The sequence below is a fragment of the Lepus europaeus genome, chromosome 5 (genome assembly GCF_033115175.1).
Source record: "Lepus europaeus isolate LE1 chromosome 5, mLepTim1.pri, whole genome shotgun sequence".
NCBI lineage: Eukaryota > Metazoa > Chordata > Mammalia > Lagomorpha > Leporidae > Lepus > Lepus europaeus.
In genome coordinates, this window is record NC_084831.1 from 1805730 (window position 1) to 1826240 (window position 20511).

At 65.7% G+C, this 20511-nt stretch overlaps 1 protein-coding gene across 1 annotated transcript; it reads left to right on the forward strand.

Moving 5' to 3' along the window:
* Positions 1–322: 322 nt before the first annotated feature.
* On the forward strand, positions 323–17210 carry DFFB (DNA fragmentation factor subunit beta). Its single transcript, XM_062190333.1, has 7 exons — positions 323–456; positions 539–665; positions 5773–5961; positions 7486–7565; positions 14022–14192; positions 15100–15200; positions 16047–17210. Exons 1-7 carry the CDS (start codon positions 343–345, stop codon positions 16276–16278), a joined length of 1014 nt encoding a protein of 337 aa, XP_062046317.1. The 5' UTR covers positions 323–342; the 3' UTR covers positions 16279–17210.
* The last annotated feature ends 3301 nt before the right edge of the window (positions 17211–20511 follow it).

The following is a 20511-nucleotide window of genomic DNA, read 5'->3' on the forward strand; positions in this document are numbered from 1 at the left end:
GCCGCCGCTGAGGCCCCGGAGCCTAGGCCTCGCTCCGGGGCCCGAGCGCCGGCGGCCGCCGCGGGTGCCCGCACTCCCAGGCCGCTGAGGCGGTGGCACCTGAGGCGCAGCCCGGGCCGCCTCCGCCCCTCGCCCGGGGCGCGGACGCCGCTCTCATGACAACCAGGTCCTGCCCCGAGGCCGGGGCCCTCTGCGCCTGCGCGACCCCGCCTTGACCCGGGTGCGCCTGCGCACAAGGAGCGGCCTCGGCGACCGGGCCTTCCGGGGACCCGGGTCCGGGTGTGCGCCTGCGCACAACGCCACGCCGGCCCCGGCCCGGGCCCTGCTCCGGCGGAGCGCGCCATGCTCGGGAAGCCCAAGCGCGTGCGGCTGCGCGCCCTGCACGGCGCGGGCAAGTTCGGGGTGGCGGGCAGGAGCCTCCCGGAGCTGCTGCGCAAGGGCTGCCTGCGCTTCCAGGTGGGCGCGGGCCGGGGGCGGCGGCCGCGGGGGTCCCCGGCGTCCCCGCGCGCTCGGCCTCACCCGCGCCCGCTCCCCGCAGCTGCCGGAGGCCGGCGCCCGGCTGTGCCTGTACGAGGACGGCACCGAGGTGACCGCCGACTACCTGCCCGGCCTCCCGGACGACGCGGAGCTCGTGCTGCTCGCCGAGGGCCAGAGCTGGCGCGGCTGTGAGTGGCGGGGCCCGGGCTGGGCGGGGGGCGCCGCCGCGGGCCCGCAGGGGCCAGCGCCCCGTCTCCTTCGGGCCCAGGAGCGATCGCCGTGATGCCCCCCGGGGTGGGCGCTGAGCACCCGGACCGGTCCCCGCCGCCCCGCCTTGGCTGCGCAGGCCGCCCCCCCCCCAGGCCGGCCCCCCCCCCCCCCCCGTGCTGTTGCCCCCTTCCCGCTGGACCACCCTAGCTGTTTTTCTATTTAAATAATCTCGGACTGTTGGTTTGGATATCGTGCATCCCCAGGAGGCTGCACAGGGGGGAGGGGTACCGCTCCCCGCGCCCGCCCGGGTTCTGTCCGACGGGGCCCGCGGCTCAGCACCAGGTCCGGGACGCCGGACACAGGGCCGCCCTCTCCCGTCCATTAGCACACGGTTCTCTCGCTGGCCCCCAGGCCCCCGTCCACCCCCGCAGGGCTGCACTGCCAGGTGGCACTGCCCAAGCCATGCCAGCCTTTGGCCGTGGCCCCGGTGCTGTCCGGGGCACTGGCCAGGTTCCTCGCTGTTAGGCTGTAGGCCGCTGTCCGGTCCCCTGGGAGGGGCATTTTGGCGGCTGAAGCTGTGTGGCCAGTGACGCCCGAAGTTGGTTGGATTGGAGTTGTCATCTCTCTGGGGAAGGTGCGCGGGAGCGCCAGGCCAGGCCGCGGGTCCATGTGTGGTCAGTTTGTAGAAAAGACGAGGGTGGCCGTAGGGCTGGAGGTTTGAGCCAAGACCGCTGGGCGAGGAGAGTGAAGAGGCGTTCGCGGTGGGACGGAAAGAGTTAAACCACCTCTGCGGTCAGCGTGGCCTGGTGCACAGAGCTGCCGCAAACCCACTGACAACACCCGCTGTGCCGGGCACGGGAGGTGGGGGTCGGTTTCCAGAACCGGTGCTGTGCCAGGGGCGCGGGAGGTGGGGGTCCCAGAACCGGTGCTGTGCCAGGGGCGCGGGAGGTGGGGGTCGGTTTCCAGAACCGGTGCTGTGCCAGGGGCGCGGGAGGTGGGGGTCCCAGAACCGGTGCTGTGCCAGGGGCGCGGGAGGTGGGGGTTGGTTTCCAGAACCGGTAGTATTTCTGAAAGTGAACAAAAGGAAGGGAAGAAAGCCCACGTACAGCAGCATCAAGGAGGAAGCTTGTCATGGGTGGTGTGGCGCGGTGGGTGGGGCTCGCAGACCATCTCGGAGGGCGGGGGATTGAGCCCGCCTCTGCCAGAGAGCCCCACTGAGCCCCACTGAGCCCCACCTCTGCCAGAGAGCCCCGGGGAGGCAGCGCTGGTGGCTCAGGGACGGGGCCTCTTCCACCCACGTGGAGCCCCTGGCCCCTGGCCCCTGGCCCTTGGCTCCTGGCCCCTGGCCCCTGGCTCCTGGCTCCTGGCCCCTGGCCCCTGGCTCCTGGCCCCTGGCCCCTGGCTCCTGGCCCCTGGCCCCTGGCCCCTGGCCCCTGGCTCCTGGCTCCTGGCTTTGGCCTGGCCCCTGGCCCCTGGCCCCTGGCTCCTGACTCCTGGCTTTGGCCTGGCTCCTGGCCCCTGGCCCCTGGCCCCTGGCCCCTGGCTCCTGGCTCCTGGCTCCTGGCTTTGGCCTGGCCCCTGGCCCCTGGCCCCTGGCCCCTGGCCCCTGGCTCCTGGCTCCTGGCTCCTGGCTTTGGCCTGGCCCAGCCATGGCTGTTGTGGGCATGTGGGGAGTGAGCCAATCGATGGAAAATCTCTCTCTATATCACCCTGTCTTTCAAATAAATAAACTTTTTAAAAAAAGAATAAAATATTTAGGAATAAATGTAACAAAAGGAATGTAAGATTTACCCGCTGAAAACTGCAAAACGTTGTGAATTAAGGATCTGAGTGGGGAAAGCACGCCACGTCCCTGTGTCAGAAGGTCGTCAGCGTGTACTCCCCACACCGGTCCGCGCGTTCAGCGCCATCCTAGCGAACCTTCCAGCTGGGCTCCCTACGGAAACGGACTCTTGGTTCCAGTCCGTAATCCGTGTGCACTTGCGAGGACCCCGAATGCGAGAGCAGCCTTGGACAAGAACCCAGGAGCAGACTCGCCCTTTCCGTCTAACTACACGGCAGCAGCCGCTGAGGCCGTGGCCGGCACACGAACGGGCAGCCCGAGCCTGCGTCTGTGGTCAGCTCACTGCGACGGGGGCCGAGCCCGGCCGGTGGGGGAGCAGTTTGTGGCGCTCCGACAGGTGGGCGTCTGCAGCAGGAGCGACGCTGGACCCTGGCCCTGTTCTTCAGAGCGAGCCAGAGACTTGACCGAGGGGAGCCGGAGACTTGACACGAGAGCTGAGAACGCAGGCCGCCGCGAAGGAGACAGGGTGCTCCGTGGGTACCACAGGCAGGGCCGCAGACGGAGAACGGGCAAACTGGGCTTCATCAAACCGAGAAACCCTGTGCCTCCTGGTCACCACGGGTGGTGAGAGAGGACCTGTGTCTGCCGGCGACTCGCAGTGGAGGATGCTGGGAACTCTTCCCAAACAGCCCAGGTGAAAAGGGGCGGAGACTTTGTCCAGGGCGCATGGGAGACGCCGCTGACATCCTTAGTCACCAGGCGGCGGCAGCCCCAGGAGGTCCCTTTCGTGCCCAGTCGTGCAGCGAGCATTGGCGAGGATGTGGGAGCCAGCCGGGCTCGTAGCAGCCCCACGCCCAGGCGTACACGTGACCGACAGACGGGATGTTTGTAGCAGCCTCATTCCTCACCGTCCGCGAGTCCGTGCGTTCCAAGTGCGGTCCCCGTGGAGAGGAGCGAGGTCCGTCGGATGGATCTGGAAACGCGCAGTGGAAGACGCCGGTCACAGGCACCCCGGGCAGCCCGTGCAGGACACAGCGCCCAGAACACAGACCCCTGGTTGGGGTTCTGGAGTGGGCGGTGGGGAGCGTTGCAGAATTCCGAATGGAGTGAAAAGCATTGATTTGCACGTTTTGAGTGGGTGAATGTTTTTTCTTTTAAAAATTTATTTAATTTGAAACCCAGAGTTACATAGTAAAACACACAGAGAGATCATCTGCTGGCTCACTCCCCAGATGGCTGTAATGGCCAAGTCTGGGCCAGGCTAAAGCCACGACCTAGGAACTTTTTCTGGGTCTCCCAGGCAGGTGGCAGGGGCCCGGACACCTGGGCCGTCTTCTACTGCTTGTCCCAGGCCATTAGCAGGGAGCCGGATCAAAAGTGGAGCAGCCAGGACACAAACCAGCGCCCACGTGGGATGCTGGTGTTGCAGGCGCTGGCTTTACCTGCTAGGCCACAACACGGCGCCTAAATGGGTAAGTTGTCAGGAATGGGAATCATTTCTCAGGAAAGCTGATTTTTTTTAGAAAAAGATTTATTTATTTGAAAAAGTTAAAGAGAAGTGGAGTAAGAGAGAGAGAGGGAGAGACAAAGAAAGGTGTTCCATCCGCTGGTTCACTCCCCAAATGGCCACAATGGCTGGAGCTGCACTGATCCGAAGCCAGGAGCCAGGAGCCTCCTCTGGGTCTCCCACACAGGTGCAGGGGCCCAAGGACTTGGCCATCTGCTGCTGCTTTCCCAGGCCATAGCAGAGAGCTGGATTGGAAATGGAGCGGCCAGGACTTGAACCGGCACCTGTGTGGGATGCTGGCACTGTAGGTGGCAGCTTTACCCACTGCGCCACAGCGCCAGCCCCTCAGTCAATCTGTTGAAAAAGAAGCTGGCCGACTTCTGGGAGGCTGTGCCGTCCGCCTCTGCCCCGGCGAGGTGTGCAGTGTCGTTTCTCCGGGGCCTCGCCACCACCCCGGCACCCTGCACCCTGCTGGTGTGCGGCCTTGTTTTGCTGTGGCCTGGATATGCGCTTCCCTCACCACTGAATTTTTTTTTGAAGATTAAAAGGCAGAGAGAAAGAGCGAGCGAATGTGCTTCCATGCACTGGCTCGCTCTCCAAATGCCTGCGGCAGCCGGGGCTGGGCCAGGCAGCAGCCAGGAGCCAGGAGCTTTGTCTGTGACTCCCACATCGTCCAGGAAGCTGGATGGGGAGTGGACCGGAGGGCCGGAGCCGCTCAGCCCCTCGCCCCCTCGCCCCCGTGAACTCCTGCGCCGTCCACTCCCCTGGCTGAGGTGCCTTCATGTCCTCTGTCCGTCTTCCATTCGAGTTTTTCTCCCGTGTGCTGTGGACGTGAGCTCTGGCCGCTGTGCGGTGTGAACATCCCCCGCTCTCTGGCCCACCTCGCTCCTCCGGGCCTTTCCAGAGTGAAGCGTTCCTCCCGTGAAGGCCCGCTGGGTTGATTTCCGGTCCTGTGCGCTGGGTGACGAGTCTGAGGGTCGCCCAGCCCGGTGCCCGAGGCTCCCGCCGTGTTTGCCGGTTTGGTGGGGTGGTGGGACTCTGCTTCCTCCGTCCCCCCGCGCCGTGGGTTCCCGAACATCGCCCCAGCCTGGCACCCACACGTGGCCGGGCTGCCCCCTTATCTGTGAGGGACACATTCTGAGACCCCCAGTGGACGCCTGGGCACGTTCCGAGACCCCCAGTGGACGCCTGGGCACGTTCCGAGACCCCCAATGGACGCCTGGGCACGTTCTGAGACCCCCAGTGGATGCACTGCCCCTGTGCCTCCCCCATGTTTTCCCTACACAAACCTGCTGTGGGGACGTTCAGCTTACACATCAGCCGCAGTGAGGGACCCTGGTGGCTGCGGCTAACGGGACCTCGACGGGGCCCCTGCCTCCACCTGGGAAGGCTGCATGGGAGACAACGGGCGATGGAGGAGGGGAGGGAGTGTCAGGGAAGCTCCCAGGATAGGGCGGCTGAATAGGCCCGGGGTCCCAGCGGGAGGACCGCGGGGGTGGGGGACAGGGGCGGGGACAGGGGGCTCTGCTTCCTAAAGCGCGCCCCTCCCCCCTCGCGTCTGCATTAGCCCTGGTGGAGGGCGGACAGACCTCATCTTGGATCAGGAGCAGAAACCACAGGCGAGGGACAGGTGTGGGGTCACACGGCTGGCGGTGTCAGGGCCAGGACCAGGGCCGGCGCTGTCTGTGCTCTGGCAGTGCCCGTGCCCTGAGGTCCTAGAGGTGGCCGGAGCCTCCTGGGGCCCGAGTGTCTTGCGCTGGACTATGTGTGTCTGTTTGTCCCCTGCTGGTGGCAGACGTGAGCGACATCAGCCGCTTCCTCAGCGCCTTCCACGAGCCGCACGCGGAGCTCATCCAGGCCGCACGGCAGCTGCTGGCCGACGAGCAGGCCCCGCTGAGGCGGAAGCTCCTGGCCGACCTGCTGCACAGCGCCAGCCAGAACATCGCGGCCGAGGCCCGGGCCGAGGACCCGCCCTGGTTTGAAGGTGCGTGTGGGCGGGGCTTCGGGGTGCTGGCGAGCTGGGGGCCGGGAGCTCCCGGGTTCTGATTCAGGTCCCACCGTTCCCCAGGGAAGAGCTGGCCTAGGACTCGGGACACGGGGCACTGCTGGGGAGGGTCTGAGTCTGGGGTAGCCCAGGTGGGCTTCTCGCTGTCACTGTAACGGTTGTGGTTAAAACAGCCCCTTAAAGAGTGACACGTTAGGGCCTGGCGCCGGCATCCCATATGGGCACCGGGTTCTGTCCTGGCTGCCCCTCTTCCAGTCCAGCTCTCTGCTGTGGCCCGGGAGTGGATGGCCCAGGTGCTTGGGCCCTGCACCCACATGAGAGACCAGGAGGAAGCACCTGGCTCCTGGCTTTGGATTGGCGTGGCACCAGCCATAGTAGCCATTTGGGGGGTGAACCAACGGAAGGAAGACCTTTCTCTCACTCTGTAACTCTACCTATCAAATAAATAAAAAATCTTAAAAAAAAAAAAAAAGTGACATGTCGGCCGTGTTTGTGCTGTTCGGAGGCCTTGATGCCTTCACGCTAGGTGCAGCCACCACTGCTCTCCCTCTGGCCCCACGGAAGTGCGTTGGCGCCTGCCTGGGACCACACGGTGCTGCTTGTCCCTTCGTAACCGGCTTGTTCCCGTGTCGCAGCGTCCTCACGGTACATCCGCGTTGTAGCTTAGGTCAGCGTTTTTATTTACTTTCTAAAGATTGATTTCAAAGGCAGAGTTAGCGAGCGAGAGAGAGCGAGCTTCCGTCTCCCACGTGGGTGGCAGGGGCCAAAGTTTTGGGCCGTCTGCTGCTGGTTTCCCAGGTGGGTTAGGGAGCTGGACCAGAAGTGGAGCAGCCGGGCTCAAACCACATGGGAAGCCAGCGTTACAGGTCGTGGCTTAACCCGCCGTGCCAGAATGCCATGATGCCAGCCCTGTCTGTCTAGCTGTCTGTCTGTCTGTGAGAGGGATTCTCTCCATGAGAATCTCATCTCATCTATGAGATAAGAATTCTCTCATCTGGTTCACTCCCCAGTGCCACGATGCCAGCTTTATCTAGCTAGCTGTCTGTCTGTCTATGAGAGGGGGGGAGAGAGAATTCTCTCATCCGCTGGTTCACTCCCCAGATGTCCACAGTGGCCAAAGCCAGGAGCTGGGCACCCAGTCCCAGTCCCACCTGGGTGGCAGGAGCTCAGCTGCCTGAGCCGTCACCACAGCCCCCACGGTGTACACTAGCAAGAAGCAGGAATCGGAGTGGAGCCAGGGCTGCTGCCCAGGGACTCTGGTATGGGATGCGGGCCAAGTGCCCACCCCGGGAGCCTTCTTCCCTTGGAGGCTGTAGCCCTCCCCGGAGGGAAGAGCTGGAGGTCAGGCGGGCAGACCCCCCCGAGCTACCCTGGAAACAAAGGCCGGACGCCCTGCACTCGCTGGGAGTGTTCCCCGGAGGAGGCGCTGTGACCGTCACCGTCTCCTGCCTGGCCCTGGGCCGCGTGGGCACAGGACGCAAGGCCACTTCCTCTCTCTCGCAGGCCTGGAATCCCGATTCAGGAGCAAGTCTAGCTACCTGAGGTTCAGCTGCGAGAGCCGGATCCGAAGTTACCTGAGAGAGGTGAGCCCAGTGCCGGCCTCTGAACAGGGTTTGGCCCCGAACGCTGTAAGCCCCAGGGTCTCCAGGTGCGGTGCTGAGGTGGGGGCTGTGCAGCTGTGGGCCTGGTGGGCGGTCTTCAGGCCCCGGGGGGGGGTTTGCTCTGGGAGGTAGCTCTCGGGAGAGGGAGAGGGTCGTTGTCAAAGCTGTGTGCCCTGCTCCCTGGCTCACCACGTGGTCCTCGCTCTGCCTCTGCTCTGCCATCGCCGGTACCGCCCTCACGGAGGCCAGACCAGGGCGGCCCTGCCATCTTGGACTTGAACCTGGAAAGTGAGTTAAATCAACCGTTCTCATCTTCAGGGTCGTCGCCTCAACCTGTTGTAGTGTTTGGTTGCAGTGGTGGACGGCTGACGGACACGCCTGTGTTGAGCCAGGGCCGTGTGGACTCGAGGTTCTGGTCCCTGGGCCGCTGGGCAGTGGGCAGGACTGCCCCTGTGCATGTGGGAGCCCGGGCAGGCCCTCTGAGCTAGGCCAACAAGGGACCAGAGGGACGGCTGTCTCCCTGTCACGCACGGCGGTTTTGCCTCCCGTGGTGGGAGCTGGGGCCTTCCCCGGGCCGGCCTCCCTTCGGCTGGGATTGCCACCCTCCCTCCATTTTGCCTGCCTTTCTCCGTGCTGCCCGTGAACCGGACCAAACTCTGGCTGTCTCACTGGGCAGTTCAGTTTTGACATGGGGCACCCCGGTCTGTGCTGTGACGCAGCCTCTGGGGCCGGGAGTGGCCCCTCTGCCCAGCGTACTGGTTCCTCTTCCCTCCTGGGCAGGGGCAGCCACGTGCCTGGGGAGAGTGGGCTGTGCAGGCGGGGTGGGGGGTCCCGGGGCACTTGGGCGGGTGCTGGCCCCTTCCCTCAGGCTGCTGCAGCTCGGAGGCCTGACCCAGCCCGTGGAGGGCTCAGCCCCGGGCCTGCTGCCCTGATGGGAGCCCTATTCTGTTTTGTTTCCGCACGGAATCCCAGGAGGTGCAGAGCCAGGCAGCACCCCCACCCAGGGGAGCTGTGCTTGGGGCCCTGCGCCCTCCCAGTGCCTGGGCTCCGTGCGGCTTTCAGGTCTCCCAGATAGGACAGGCGCCGGGGGACAGACCTGAGGGCGCTGCTCTGTGGCTTCTCCCTGCCTGCGGTGCCGTCTTGCTCCCTGACTTCCACCCACCTTAGAGCCTCTGGCTGCCTCCTGTGTGTGCTGGGGAGGTGGGCGCCATGTGTCCCTGGGAGCCTCAGGCCGACCCAGCCCCACCTCGGTCACACCTCTGACCTCCCTGCCTGCCTGGGTGCGGGCTGCTCCCACCTGGGTATCCCCACCCTGGGGTTTCTCCAGGGTGTTCATACACATCACCCTCCCCCATAACTGTGCCCAGTGCTCTGTCCCGTTCCTGTGCCCAGTGCTCTGTCCCCCGTAACTGTGCCCAGTGCTCTGTCCCCTGTCCCTGTGCCCAGTGCTCTGTCCCCCGTAACTGTGCCCAGTGCTCTGTCCCCTGTCCCTGTGCCCAGTGCTCTGCCCTCCGTCCCTGTGTCCAGTGCTCTGTCCCCCGTAACTGTGTCCAGTGCTCTGTCCTGCGTCCCTGTGTCCAGTTCTCTGTCTCCCGTCCCTGTGCCCAGTGCTTTGTCCCCTGCTCCTATGCCCAGTGCTCTGTCTCCTGTCCCTGTGCCCAGTGCTCTGTCCCCCTGCTCCTATGCCCAGTGCTCTGTCCCCTGCCCGTGTCCAGTGCTCTGTCCTCCGTCCCTGTGTCCAGTGCTCTGTCCCCCGTCCCTGTGCCCAGTGCTCTGTCCCCCTGCTCCTATGCCCAGTGCTCTGTCCCCTGCCCGTGTCCAGTGCTCTGTCCTCCGTCCCTGTGTCCAGTGCTCTGTCCCCTGTCCCTGTGCCCAGTGCTCTGTCCCCCTGCTCCTATGCCCAGTTCTCTGTCCTCCGTCCCTGTGTCCAGTGCTCTGTCCCCTGTCCCTGTGCCCAGTGCTCTGTCCCCCTGCTCCTATGCCCAGTTCTCTGTCCCCTGTCCCTGTGTCCAGTGCTCTGTCCCTGTGCCCAGTGCTCTGTTCCTGTGTCCAGTGCTCTGTCCCCTGTCCCTGTGCCCAGTGCTCTGTCCCCCGTCCCTGTGCTCTGTCCCCTGTCCCTGTGCCCAGTGCTCTGTCCCCCTGCCCCTGTGCCCAGTGCTCTGTCCCCTGTCCCTGTGCTCTGTCCCCTGTCCCTGTGCCCAGTGCTCTGTCCCTGTGTCCAGTTCTCTGTCCCCCGTCCCTGTGTCCAGTGCTCTGTCCCTGTGCCCAGTGCTCTGTCCCCTGTGTCCAGTTCTCTGTCCCCTGTCCCTGTGCCCAGTGCTCTGTCCCCCTGCTCCTATGCCCAGTGCTCTGTCCCCTGTCCCTGTGCCCAGTGCTCTGTCCCTGTGTCCAGTTCTCTGTCCCCCGTCCCTGTGCCCAGTGCTCTGTCCCCCTGCTCCTATGCCCAGTGCTCTGTCTCCCGTCCCTGTGCCCAGTGCTCTGTCCCCTCTCCCTGTGCCCAGTGCTCTGTCCCCCGTCCCTGTGCCCAGTGCTCTGTCCCTGTGCCCAGTGCTCTGTCCCCTGTGCCCAGTGCCCAGTGCTCTGTCCCCTGTCCCTGTGTCCAGTGCTCTGTCCCCTGTGTCCAGTGCTCTGTCCCCTGTCCCTGTGCTCTGTCCCCTGTCCCTGTGCCCAGTGCTCTGTCCCCCTCTCCCTGTGCCCAGTGCTCTGTCCCCCGTCCCTGTGCCCAGTGCTCTGTCCCTGTGCCCAGTGCTCTGTCCCCTGTGTCCAGTGCTCTGTCCCCTGTCCCTGTGCTCTGTCCCCTGTCCCTGTGCCCAGTGCTCTGTCCCCTGTGTCCAGTTCTCTGTCCCCTGTCCCTGTGCCCAGTGCTCTGTCCCCCTGCTCCTATGCCCAGTGCTCTGTCCCCTGTCCCTGTGCCCAGTGCTCTGTCCCTGTGCCCAGTGCTCTGTCCCCTGTGTCCAGTGCTCTGTCCCCCGTCCCTGTGTCCAGTGCTCTGTTCCCTGTCCCTGTGCTCTGTCCCCTGTCCCTGTGCCCAGTGCTCTGTTCCTGTGCCCAGTGCTCTGTCCCCTGTCCCTGTGCCCAGTGCTCTGTCCCCCGTCCCTGTGCTCTGTCCCCTGTCCCTGTGCCCAGTGCTCTGTTCCTGTGCCCAGTTCTCTGTCCCCTGTCCCTGTGCCCAGTGCTCTGTCCCTGTGCCCAGTGCTCTGTCCCCTGTCCCTGTGCTCTGTCCCCTGTCCCTGTGCCCAGTGCTCTGTTCCTGTGCCCAGTGCTCTGTCCCCTGTCCCTGTGCCCAGTGCTCTGTCCCCCGTCCCTGTGCTCTGTCCCCTGTCCCTGTGCCCAGTGCTCTGTTCCTGTGCCCAGTTCTCTGTCCCCTGCCCCTGTGCCCAGTGCTCTGTCCCCCGTCCCTGTGCTCTGTCCCCTGTCCCTGTGCCCAGTGCTCTGTCCCTGTGTCCAGTTCTCTGTCCCCCTCTCCCTGTGCCCAGTGCTCTGTCCCCTGTGTCCAGTTCTCTGTCCCCCGTCCCTGTGTCCAGTGCTCTGTCCCCTGTCCCTGTGCCCAGTGCTCTGTCCCCTGTGTCCAGTTCTCTGTCCCCTGTCCCTGTGCCCAGTGCTCTGTCCCCCTGCTCCTATGCCCAGTGCTCTGTCCCCTGTCCCTGTGCCCAGTGCTCTGTCCCTGTGTCCAGTTCTCTGTCCCCTGTCCCTGTGCCCAGTGCTCTGTCCCTGTGTCCAGTTCTCTGTCCCCTGTCCCTGTGCCCAGTGCTCTGTCCCCCTGCTCCTATGCCCAGTGCTCTGTCTCCCGTCCCTGTGCCCAGTGCTCTGTCCCCTCTCCCTGTGCCCAGTGCTCTGTCCCCCGTCCCTGTGCCCAGTGCTCTGTCCCTGTGCCCAGTGCTCTGTCCCCTGTGCCCAGTGCCCAGTGCTCTGTCCCCTGTCCCTGTGTCCAGTGCTCTGTCCCCTGTGTCCAGTGCTCTGTCCCCTGTCCCTGTGCTCTGTCCCCTGCCCCTGTGCCCAGTGCTCTGTCCCCCATCCCTGTGCTCTGTCCCCTGTCCCTGTGCCCAGTGCTCTGTCCCTGTGTCCAGTTCTCTGTCCCCCTCTCCCTGTGCCCAGTGCTCTGTCCCCTGTGTCCAGTTCTCTGTCCCCCGTCCCTGTGTCCAGTGCTCTGTCCCCTGTCCCTGTGCCCAGTGCTCTGTCCCCTGTGTCCAGTTCTCTGTCCCCTGTCCCTGTGCCCAGTGCTCTGTCCCCCTGCTCCTATGCCCAGTGCTCTGTCCCCTGTCCCTGTGCCCAGTGCTCTGTCCCTGTGTCCAGTTCTCTGTCCCCTGTCCCTGTGCCCAGTGCTCTGTCCCTGTGTCCAGTTCTCTGTCCCCTGTCCCTGTGCCCAGTGCTCTGTCCCCCTGCTCCTATGCCCAGTGCTCTGTCTCCCGTCCCTGTGCCCAGTGCTCTGTCCCCCGTCCCTGTGCCCAGTGCTCTGTCCCTGTGTCCAGTTCTCTGTCCCCTGTCCCTGTGCCCAGTGCTCTGTCCCCCTGCTCCTATGCCCAGTGCTCTGTCCCCTCTCCCTGTGCCCAGTGCTCTGTCCCCCGTCCCTGTGCCCAGTGCTCTGTCCCTGTGCCCAGTGCTCTGTCCCCTGTGCCCAGTGCCCAGTGCTCTGTCCCCTGTCCCTGTGTCCAGTGCTCTGTCCCCTGTGTCCAGTGCTCTGTCCCCTGTCCCTGTGCTCTGTCCCCTGTCCCTGTGCCCAGTGCTCTGTCCCCCTCTCCCTGTGCCCAGTGCTCTGTCCCCCGTCCCTGTGCCCAGTGCTCTGTCCCTGTGCCCAGTGCTCTGTCCCCTGTGTCCAGTGCTCTGTCCCCTGTCCCTGTGCTCTGTCCCCTGTCCCTGTGCCCAGTGCTCTGTCCCCTGTGTCCAGTTCTCTGTCCCCTGTCCCTGTGCCCAGTGCTCTGTCCCCCTGCTCCTATGCCCAGTGCTCTGTCCCCTGTCCCTGTGCCCAGTGCTCTGTCCCCTGTGTCCAGTGCTCTGTCCCCCATCCCTGTGCCCAGTGCTCTGTCCCCTGTCCCTGTGTCCAGTGCTCTGTCCCCTGTGTCCAGTGCTCTGTCCCCCGTCCCTGTGCCCAGTGCTCTGTCCCCTGTGTCCAGTGCTCTGTCCCCCTGCTGCTATGCCCAGTGCTCTGTCCCCCGTCCCTGTGCCCAGTGCTCTGTCCCCCTGCTCCTATGCCCAGTGCTCTGTCCCCCGTCCCTGTGCCCAGTGCTCTGTCCCCTGTGTCCAGTGCTCTGTCCTCTGTGCCCAGTGCTCTGTCCCCTGTACAGTGTTGTCCCCTCCTGATGCATGGCCACATGCCAGGAACCCCTGGTGTCTCACCACACCATGAAGCACTGTGAGTGTGCACTGTAACCTGCCCAGAAACGCCACGCCACGCCACGCCATGCCACGTGTTAGCCCGTGGAGATCTCTGCAGAGGCCCCCTCGAGGGGCTGTGTCCTGTGTGGACGCTGCCCTGTGCTGTCCTGTGTTCTGCCCGAGCCTCTGCGTGAGCTCTGGGTTCCCCGGATCTGAATTTCCTGAATCAGTGCTGCCTCTCCCTGCAAGGACAGTGGACGGGGCCTCCCGGCCGCCCCAGCCCTACTCCCTGCTAGGACAGTGGACGGGGCCTCCCGGCCGCCCCAGCCCTACTCCCTGCTAGGACAGTGGACGGGGCCTCCCAGCCGCCCCAGCCCTACTCCCTGCTAGGACAGTGGACGGGGCCTCCCGGCCGCCCCAGCCCTACTCCCTGCTAGGACAGTGGACGGGGCCTCCCGGCCGCCCCAGCCCTACTCCCTGCTAGGACAGTGGACGGGGCCTCCCGGCCGCCCCAGCCCTACTCCCTGCTAGGACAGTGGACGGGGCCTCCCGGCCGCCCCAGCCCTACTCCCTGCTAGGACAGTGGACGGGGCCTCCCGGCCGCCCCAGCCCTACTCCCTGCTAGGACAGTGGACGGGGCCTCCCGGCCGCCCCAGCCCTACTCCCTGCTAGGACAGTGGACGGGGCCTCCCGGCCGCCCCAGCCCTACCCCCAGCCCTTCTCCCTCCAAGGACAGTGGACGGGGCCTCCCGGCCGTCCCAGCCCTACTCCCTGCTAGGACAGTGGACAGGGCCTCCCGGCCGCCCCAGCCCTACTCCCTGCTAGGACAGTGGACGGGGCCTCCCGGCCGCCCCAGCCCTACCCCAACCCCCACACCTCAGCATGCTGGCTGCTGCCGCTGACTAAGTGGCCGTCCGTGTTGTTTGTCTCCGCGCGGCCTGTGTTACCACTGGCGCCATTTCGTGTGCTCGGAGCCCTGCCTCTGGGTGGGACCTGGGCAGGGACTGGTGGCCTGTGAAGGTGGGCTGTGTGAGACAGGACGGAGCCGGGGCAAGGGGATGGGGAGGGTGGGCCCGTGCGGTGTCAGGTGTGTGCGTCAGCTCGGCCTGTTCCCTGGTTTCCCAGGTGAGCTCTTATGTCACCATGGTGGGCTCGGAGGCCCAGGAGGAGTACCTGCGGGTCCTGGGTGCCATGGAACAGAAGCTCAGGTCTGTGCGGTACAACGGCAGCTACTTCGACAGAGGAGCGGAGGCTGGCAGCCGCCTCTGCACGCCCGAGGGCTGGTTCTGCTGCCAGGTGAGCCGCGTGTGCGCCCTGGGTCCTGGGCCTGCGAATGTCGCCGTCCGGGGCTGTGGGACAGAGCCTCGAGACAAGGTGCACCTCGGGCTTTGGGCGGCCCTGCCCACTGAAGGGCTCCCTGCTGCGTTGCCGGGCAGTGACCGGCTCTGGTCATAGCAGCCTGCTCCGTCCAGGCCTGGCGGTCAGGTTCAGGCGAGCTCACCGAAGCCCTCACCAGGCACCGCGTACCCCAGACGCACACGGGGCAGGCGTGCGTGTGGGGGGAGGCAGCTTGGGGCCACGAGGACGCAAGGCGGGCGGCGAGGCAGGGCCTTCAGGTCACGAAGGCTCGAGGAGGGGGCTTGGCCCGTGTCCCAGGGTGGGGTGGGGTCGGGAGGGCTTCAGGGAGGTGGGGACACCTCAGAGCTGAGTGAGATGATGTTTGGGGTTGGGAGTGAGTCCCTATGGGGAAGGGGAAGTCTTTGGCATGAGAGAGGGCACAGGTGACAGTGGAGCCGTGGTGTGTGCCACACGTCTGGGGGCTGAGACCGTGGCGAGCTCAGCTAGGCAGCCCGGTGTCGTGTTGGGACCACAGGGAGCTATGGGAGGCTGGGATGGGGAGGGAGCGTCATGGCAGGGCTTCCTGGGCCACTCTGTGCTGGCCGTGGCTCTGACCGTGCCGGGGACTGTACAGCCGAGGACTGGAGCCTCGGGCCTGGTGCAGCCTGCAGACGCCAAGGCACCGGCAGGAGCCAGGGTGACAACACCGCTCGTCCCCTGTGGGGACTCAGTGCAGCGTTAGGGGCAGCGAGGGGGGAAGGGGTGCGCTCGGGCTCCCTGAGGGCTCACGGCGTTCACCTGGCCTGCGGATGGAGAGCCCTGGATGTCACCTTCTCGCCTGCCCTTGTTCCCTCTCGGCCCCCAGGGTCCTTTTGACGAGGACGGCTGCTTGTCCAAACACTCCATCAACCCCTACAGCAACAGGGAGAGCAGGGTCCTGTTCAGCACGTGGAACCTGGACCACATGTGAGTGCCGGGGTGGGCACAGCCGAGGTCACGCACACACATGCCCTCGCCAGGGCTGCCTGGCCCCTCGGGGGCTGTCGGCTGCTGTGTTTTGGGCACCGCACCTGTGGGGTCCGGCCCAGGGGAGGGACCCTCGGAGTGTGGGCGTTGAGCAGTGGCCGGGCCCTGGGGAGCCGCCGCCCTGTGGGGCTCTGGTCAGCGCCCTTCAGCGTTAGGAATGGGGCTCACAAAGCAAATTTAAAAAATTGGGACGAGCAGCGATGCTTGCATGAGGCCTGCAGGTGGGGCTGTGTGGCAATGGTGGGGCTGTGCACTTGGGTCTTTCCAGGGGGTGTGCGGGTGTGCAGCGTCCCGGTCTCCCCAGGTGGCGGCCGTGGTCCCAGCGCTTGCCCGTGCATGCCCCCTGCCCGGGGTGGGGGTGTGTGTGAGTGTGCGGGTGTGTGATGCCCCTGGTCTCCCCGGGCAGCGGCCGTGGCCCCGGCGACAGCCGTGCGTGCCCCCTGCTCGGAGGGTGTGCGGGTGTGTGATGGCCCCTGGTCTCCCCGGGCGGCGGCTGTGGCCCCGGCGACAGCCGTGCGTGCCCCCTGCTCGGAGGGTGTGCGGGTGTGTGATGGCCCCTGGTCTCCCCGGGCGGCGGCTGTGGCCCCGGCGATAGCCATGCGTGCCTCCTGCTCGGAGGGTGTGCGGATGTGTGATGGCCCCTGGTCTCCCCGGGCAGCGGCCGTGGCCTCAGCGACAGCCGTGCGTGCCCCCTGCTCGGAGGGTGTGCGGGTGTGTGATGGCCCCTGGTCTCCCCGGGCGGCGGCTGTGGCCCCGGCGACAGCCGTGCGTGCCCCCTGCCCACAGAATAGAGAAGAAGCGCACCATCGTGCCCACGCTGGCCGAGGCAGTCGGGGCACAGAACGGCCGGCAGGTGGACTGGGAGTACTTCTACGGCCTGCTTTTCACCACCCAGAACCTGAAGCTGGTGCACGTCGTCTGCCACAAGAAGACCACCCACAAGCTCAGCTGTGACCCCAGCAGGGTCTACAGGGCCCCTGCGAAGCGGCGGGTGAGAGCTGCTCGGAAGCGCCGGTGACCGCGCCGCGGCTCGCCCGGGGCCTGGTGGCTGTGGCCCTGCCGTGGGGGCGCCGGGCAGCGGGAGGAAGCCGCGTCCGCCTCAGGAGTCCTGCCCTGTCTGGCTCACCAGTGTTGGGTGTGCCCGGTGTGGTCTCCGCGCTCGATGGCGTCACGCTGAACTTGGCCGCTGGCTGGCAGGACAAGCTTTTGTCTGTCTCGGCTCTGGGCCGGCCCCGTGTCCACAGCGAACGGCAGCTGCAACCTCTGGACTCTTGTGGACACTGTTGGGAAAGGACCTGATGTCCACTGTGGACCTGCTGCCGGGGAGAAGGCGTGGGGACCGGCAGGTGCTGGGAGGCCGGCTACCAGAAACTTCTGTAGGGCAAGAGCTGCCGGGTGTCGGTGGTGGCTCGGCCCCTCCCATCCGTCAGAGGCCGGAGCTGAGTGGTGCAGGGAGGCAGGGGCGCTGCTGCGGGCTTGGGCCTGGCTGTGCAGCCTGGGAGGAAGCAGCGCGGGGCACCCGTCCTGGGCGGGCAGGACCAGAGGCGTCCTCGGAGTCCTGTGTCTTCCAGTACTGGAGTTTTTAAAATGGGCATTTATTTTCATAGCATTTTTAATGAATTTTTAAAGCCATACATTTTGTAATTTTTTTACATTTATTTTGTGATCAGAAAATGCAACAGATTCTGCATCCATGTGTGTGCTCACTCAGGGTGCCCGGGGTGAGGGTCTTCTGTTGGCCCAGGGGCTCTGTGCATGGGACGTGTAGGAGCCCTGACCACCGTCCACGGGGTTAACTGGTCCCGGCCAGGCGCCTGGTTCCTCTCCCGGACCCCCCTTGCATGGGCCACAGAACTTTCTGGAACTCAGCGGATGGCACCCGTGCCCTCAGGAGGCTGGACCCTGCGTGCTCCCCCATGTTGTCACGGACACGCAGTGTTCGGTGTCAGTCACGGGGTCCTCCCGGGAGGCCATTTCTCCTCGAACGGCTCAGCTCTGACGGCGCCACCTTGCCCTGGACACAGCATGTGGCTCCATGGTGCCTCTCCCACTGCCCGTCCCTTGTCCCTCTGACACCGTCTTTTGGCGCTTTGTGCTGGCTTTTGGGCCGAGCTGGGTGAGGGGCTGGGTCGCTGTTCTGAGAGGAGGCGTCACCGGTCAGGAGCTGCGTCACCCAGCCCCTGCCTCGCCGGCGCGGCTGGCAGCCATGCATGGGAAGCAGGTCCGCCAGCTCGTCTGAGCTGAGTGCACCGAGTTCCACGAGGCGGGCTTGTACCCCACGTCACCCCCAAAAGGCAGCCGCCCTGGTCTGTCCCTCGGGCCTTGTAATCACTGGGCAGGCTCCGGGACACCTGCTCAGGGCCTCCTTCCCCGCGGGTGCCCTCCCCAGCACACCCTACCGTCTTTTCAGGGAAGTCCAAGCGAGAAGGGGAGCACTGGGTTGGTTCAGTGCACGGCAGAAAGGGGTCCTGCCGTGGGCCGCGGTCCGTCCACTCAGGAAAGCTGCTGGGGGCCGGCACTGGGGCACGGCGGATCAAGCCGCTGCCTGAGACGTCGGCATCCCACGCCAGTGCCTGTTCAAGCCCCGGCTGCTCCACTTCCAGTCCAGCTCCCTGCTAATGCACCTGGGAAAGCAGCAGAGGACGGCCCAGGTCTGTGGGCTCTGCTACCCACACAGGAGACCAAGGTGGGAGTTTCTGGCTCCGGGCTTCGGCCTGGTCCAGCCCTGGCCATTGTGGCCACTTGAGGAGTGGACCAGCAGATGCAACAGAAGCTCTGTGTCTGCCTCTCTAACTCTGCCTTTTAAATTATTTATTTATTTATCTGCCTGCCTGCAGGGGGCTGAGCGCCGTCCATTGCCACTGAGTGGGGAGAGGGCCGTGTGCTGCTGGCCAGTCCTGGTGCCACCATGTGCTGTGGCAGGGAGAGCCAGTGCAGGAGGCTGCAGAGCCTCCACCTGCCCCGGGCCGGCTCTCTGCACACAGCAGGGCTGCCGCAGTTACCCACGAGAGCCCGGGGGAGGCGCGCCAGGCAGTGAGAGACAGGGACCCCGCGAGTGGTTGAGCTGACACTGGAGCCGGCTGCTCGGAGCGCTGGGGGCCAGAGGAGGCCTGTGGGTCTTGGGAAAAGGCCACCGTGGCTGATGGGCAATGAGCGGAAGGCTCAAGCCAGACCACAGGGCACACCAAGACCAGCCTAGCGGGTGGGTTTTAGTTCCCTACGCGAGGGCAGCACGGGAGGGGCTTGTTAGACCGGGCCCACCTCCAGTGTGGACAGCACTGCCGAGCCCTCGGTCCAGCGGAAGCCCTGGGCCCTGCAGGGAGGGAGCAGGGGCACTGAGGTGCATCCTGGCGTGGGTGCCCCGTGCCCCCGTCACCGACCCCCAGGACCACTCGGCTCCGCCGAGGATCCCTGGCTGGTGCCAGGCTTGCGCCTGCCTCCCGCTAGCTGATGGCGGCCTGGGCCCTGTTTCCAGTCCTTTGATGTCTCCCTGAGCTGGGGGGAGGCAGGAGTGCGCGTGGGGTGGGGGTCGTCAGCTTGCTGAGACGTGTCTCCCGGAGCAAAGTATTAGATCCCCCAACGCTGTTTAATGCCACTCAGGCACTCGGACGTCATTTTGCAGACACGGACATCAGACGGGGTTCCTAAATATTCGGGTTTGTGGCACAGCCTGGCCCACAGCCGACAGGGCAGGCTCACTTAGATGGGCTTTTTGAGGTCTCCCTTTGTTCTGTGTTGCCGGCCCCAAAGCCACGCCGACTCAGGCCGCGGTGACCTGTGGTGCGACTTGGCAGGTGGGGGCCCATGTCAGGCCCTCTGCCCGAGTCCCTCTACTGCCCCAGCAGGCCGCGCCGTCTGCATGTTTTCTTCTAAGGGGTACCTCTTTTCTGACGGTCACGGTTCACTCATGGCATCTGCCACCTTCTCGGCACCAGGGGATCCACCCAGGGCTTCTGTCCTTCCGAAAGGCTCCAAACGGCCACGCGAAGATGTGTCTGCTCCATGCAGCAGCCGTGGGCGGGGCAGGCATCCCCGCTGCACCCGAAGCTCCATGGTCGTTAGGATGGGGTGGGTGGGCGGCCTGGTACCTCCTGGGGCAGCCTAGTACCTCCCGGGGTGGGCGGGCGGTAGGCCTGGTACCTCCCTGGGCAACCTGGTATGTCCTGGGGCGGGGTGGGCGGTAGGCCTGGTACCTCCCAGGGTGGGCGGGCGGGCGGTCTGGTACCTCCTGGGGCAGCCTAGTACCTCCTGAGGTGGGCGGGTGGTAGGCCTGGTACCTCCCAGGGTGGGCGGGTGGTAGGCCTGGTACCTCCTGGGGCAACCTGGTTACCTCCTGGGGCAAGGCAGGCAGCCTGGTACCTCCTGGGGCGGCCTGGTGCCTCCTGGGGCAGCCTAGTACCTCCTGGGGTGGGTGGGCGGTAGGCCTGGTACCTCCCGGGGTGGGCGGGCGGTAGGCCTGGTACCTCCCAGGGTGGGCGGGGGGTAGGCCTGGTACCTTCTGGGGCAGCCTAGTATCTCCTGGGGCAACCTGGTACCTCCTGGGGCGGGTGGGCGGTAGGCCTGGTACCTCCCAGGGTGGGCGGGCGGGCGGTCTGGTACCTCCTGGGGCAGCCTAGTACCTCCTGAGGTGGGCGGGTGGTAGGCCTGGTACCTCCCAGGGTGGGCGGGTGGTAGGCCTGGTACCTCCTGGGGCAACCTGGTTACCTCCTGGGGCAAGGCAGGCAGCCTGGTACCTCCTGGGGCGGCCTGGTGCCTCCTGGGACTGCTCCTCCAGTCGTCCACTGGCTTCCCCGCCAAGGGCCATTTGGACACGGATGACATCATTTCAGGCCACACACAAGTACCAGTGCCGCACACTGCACTGAACTTCGAGTCCCACCTGCGGCCGCCTGGGCAGGGCCAGAGCAGTGACCCGTGGGCCTCCCGGAGCCGGCGGGCCGGGCTGAGGCAGCGGGACCTCTGCGGGTGCGGCCGTCCAGTCACCCGTGCAGCGACCTCTAGCTGTAAGCTACTTCCCCTGGCTACCGGCACGACGGCACAGCCAGATTTTCAATTTAGCCTGATCCTCAGTGTCACGGTGGCTCAGGAGTGAAGGCACAGCCCAGCAGAGGAGGACGGGAACATTCCCTCTGGGAGGAGCTGTGGGCAGACGGCGGGGAAGCTCCTGCTGCGTCTGCTCCCGCGTTGGACGTAACGCACTGCTGTGTCTCAGCAGTGACGGAGGGGGATGGGTCATCGGCTGGTCCACTCT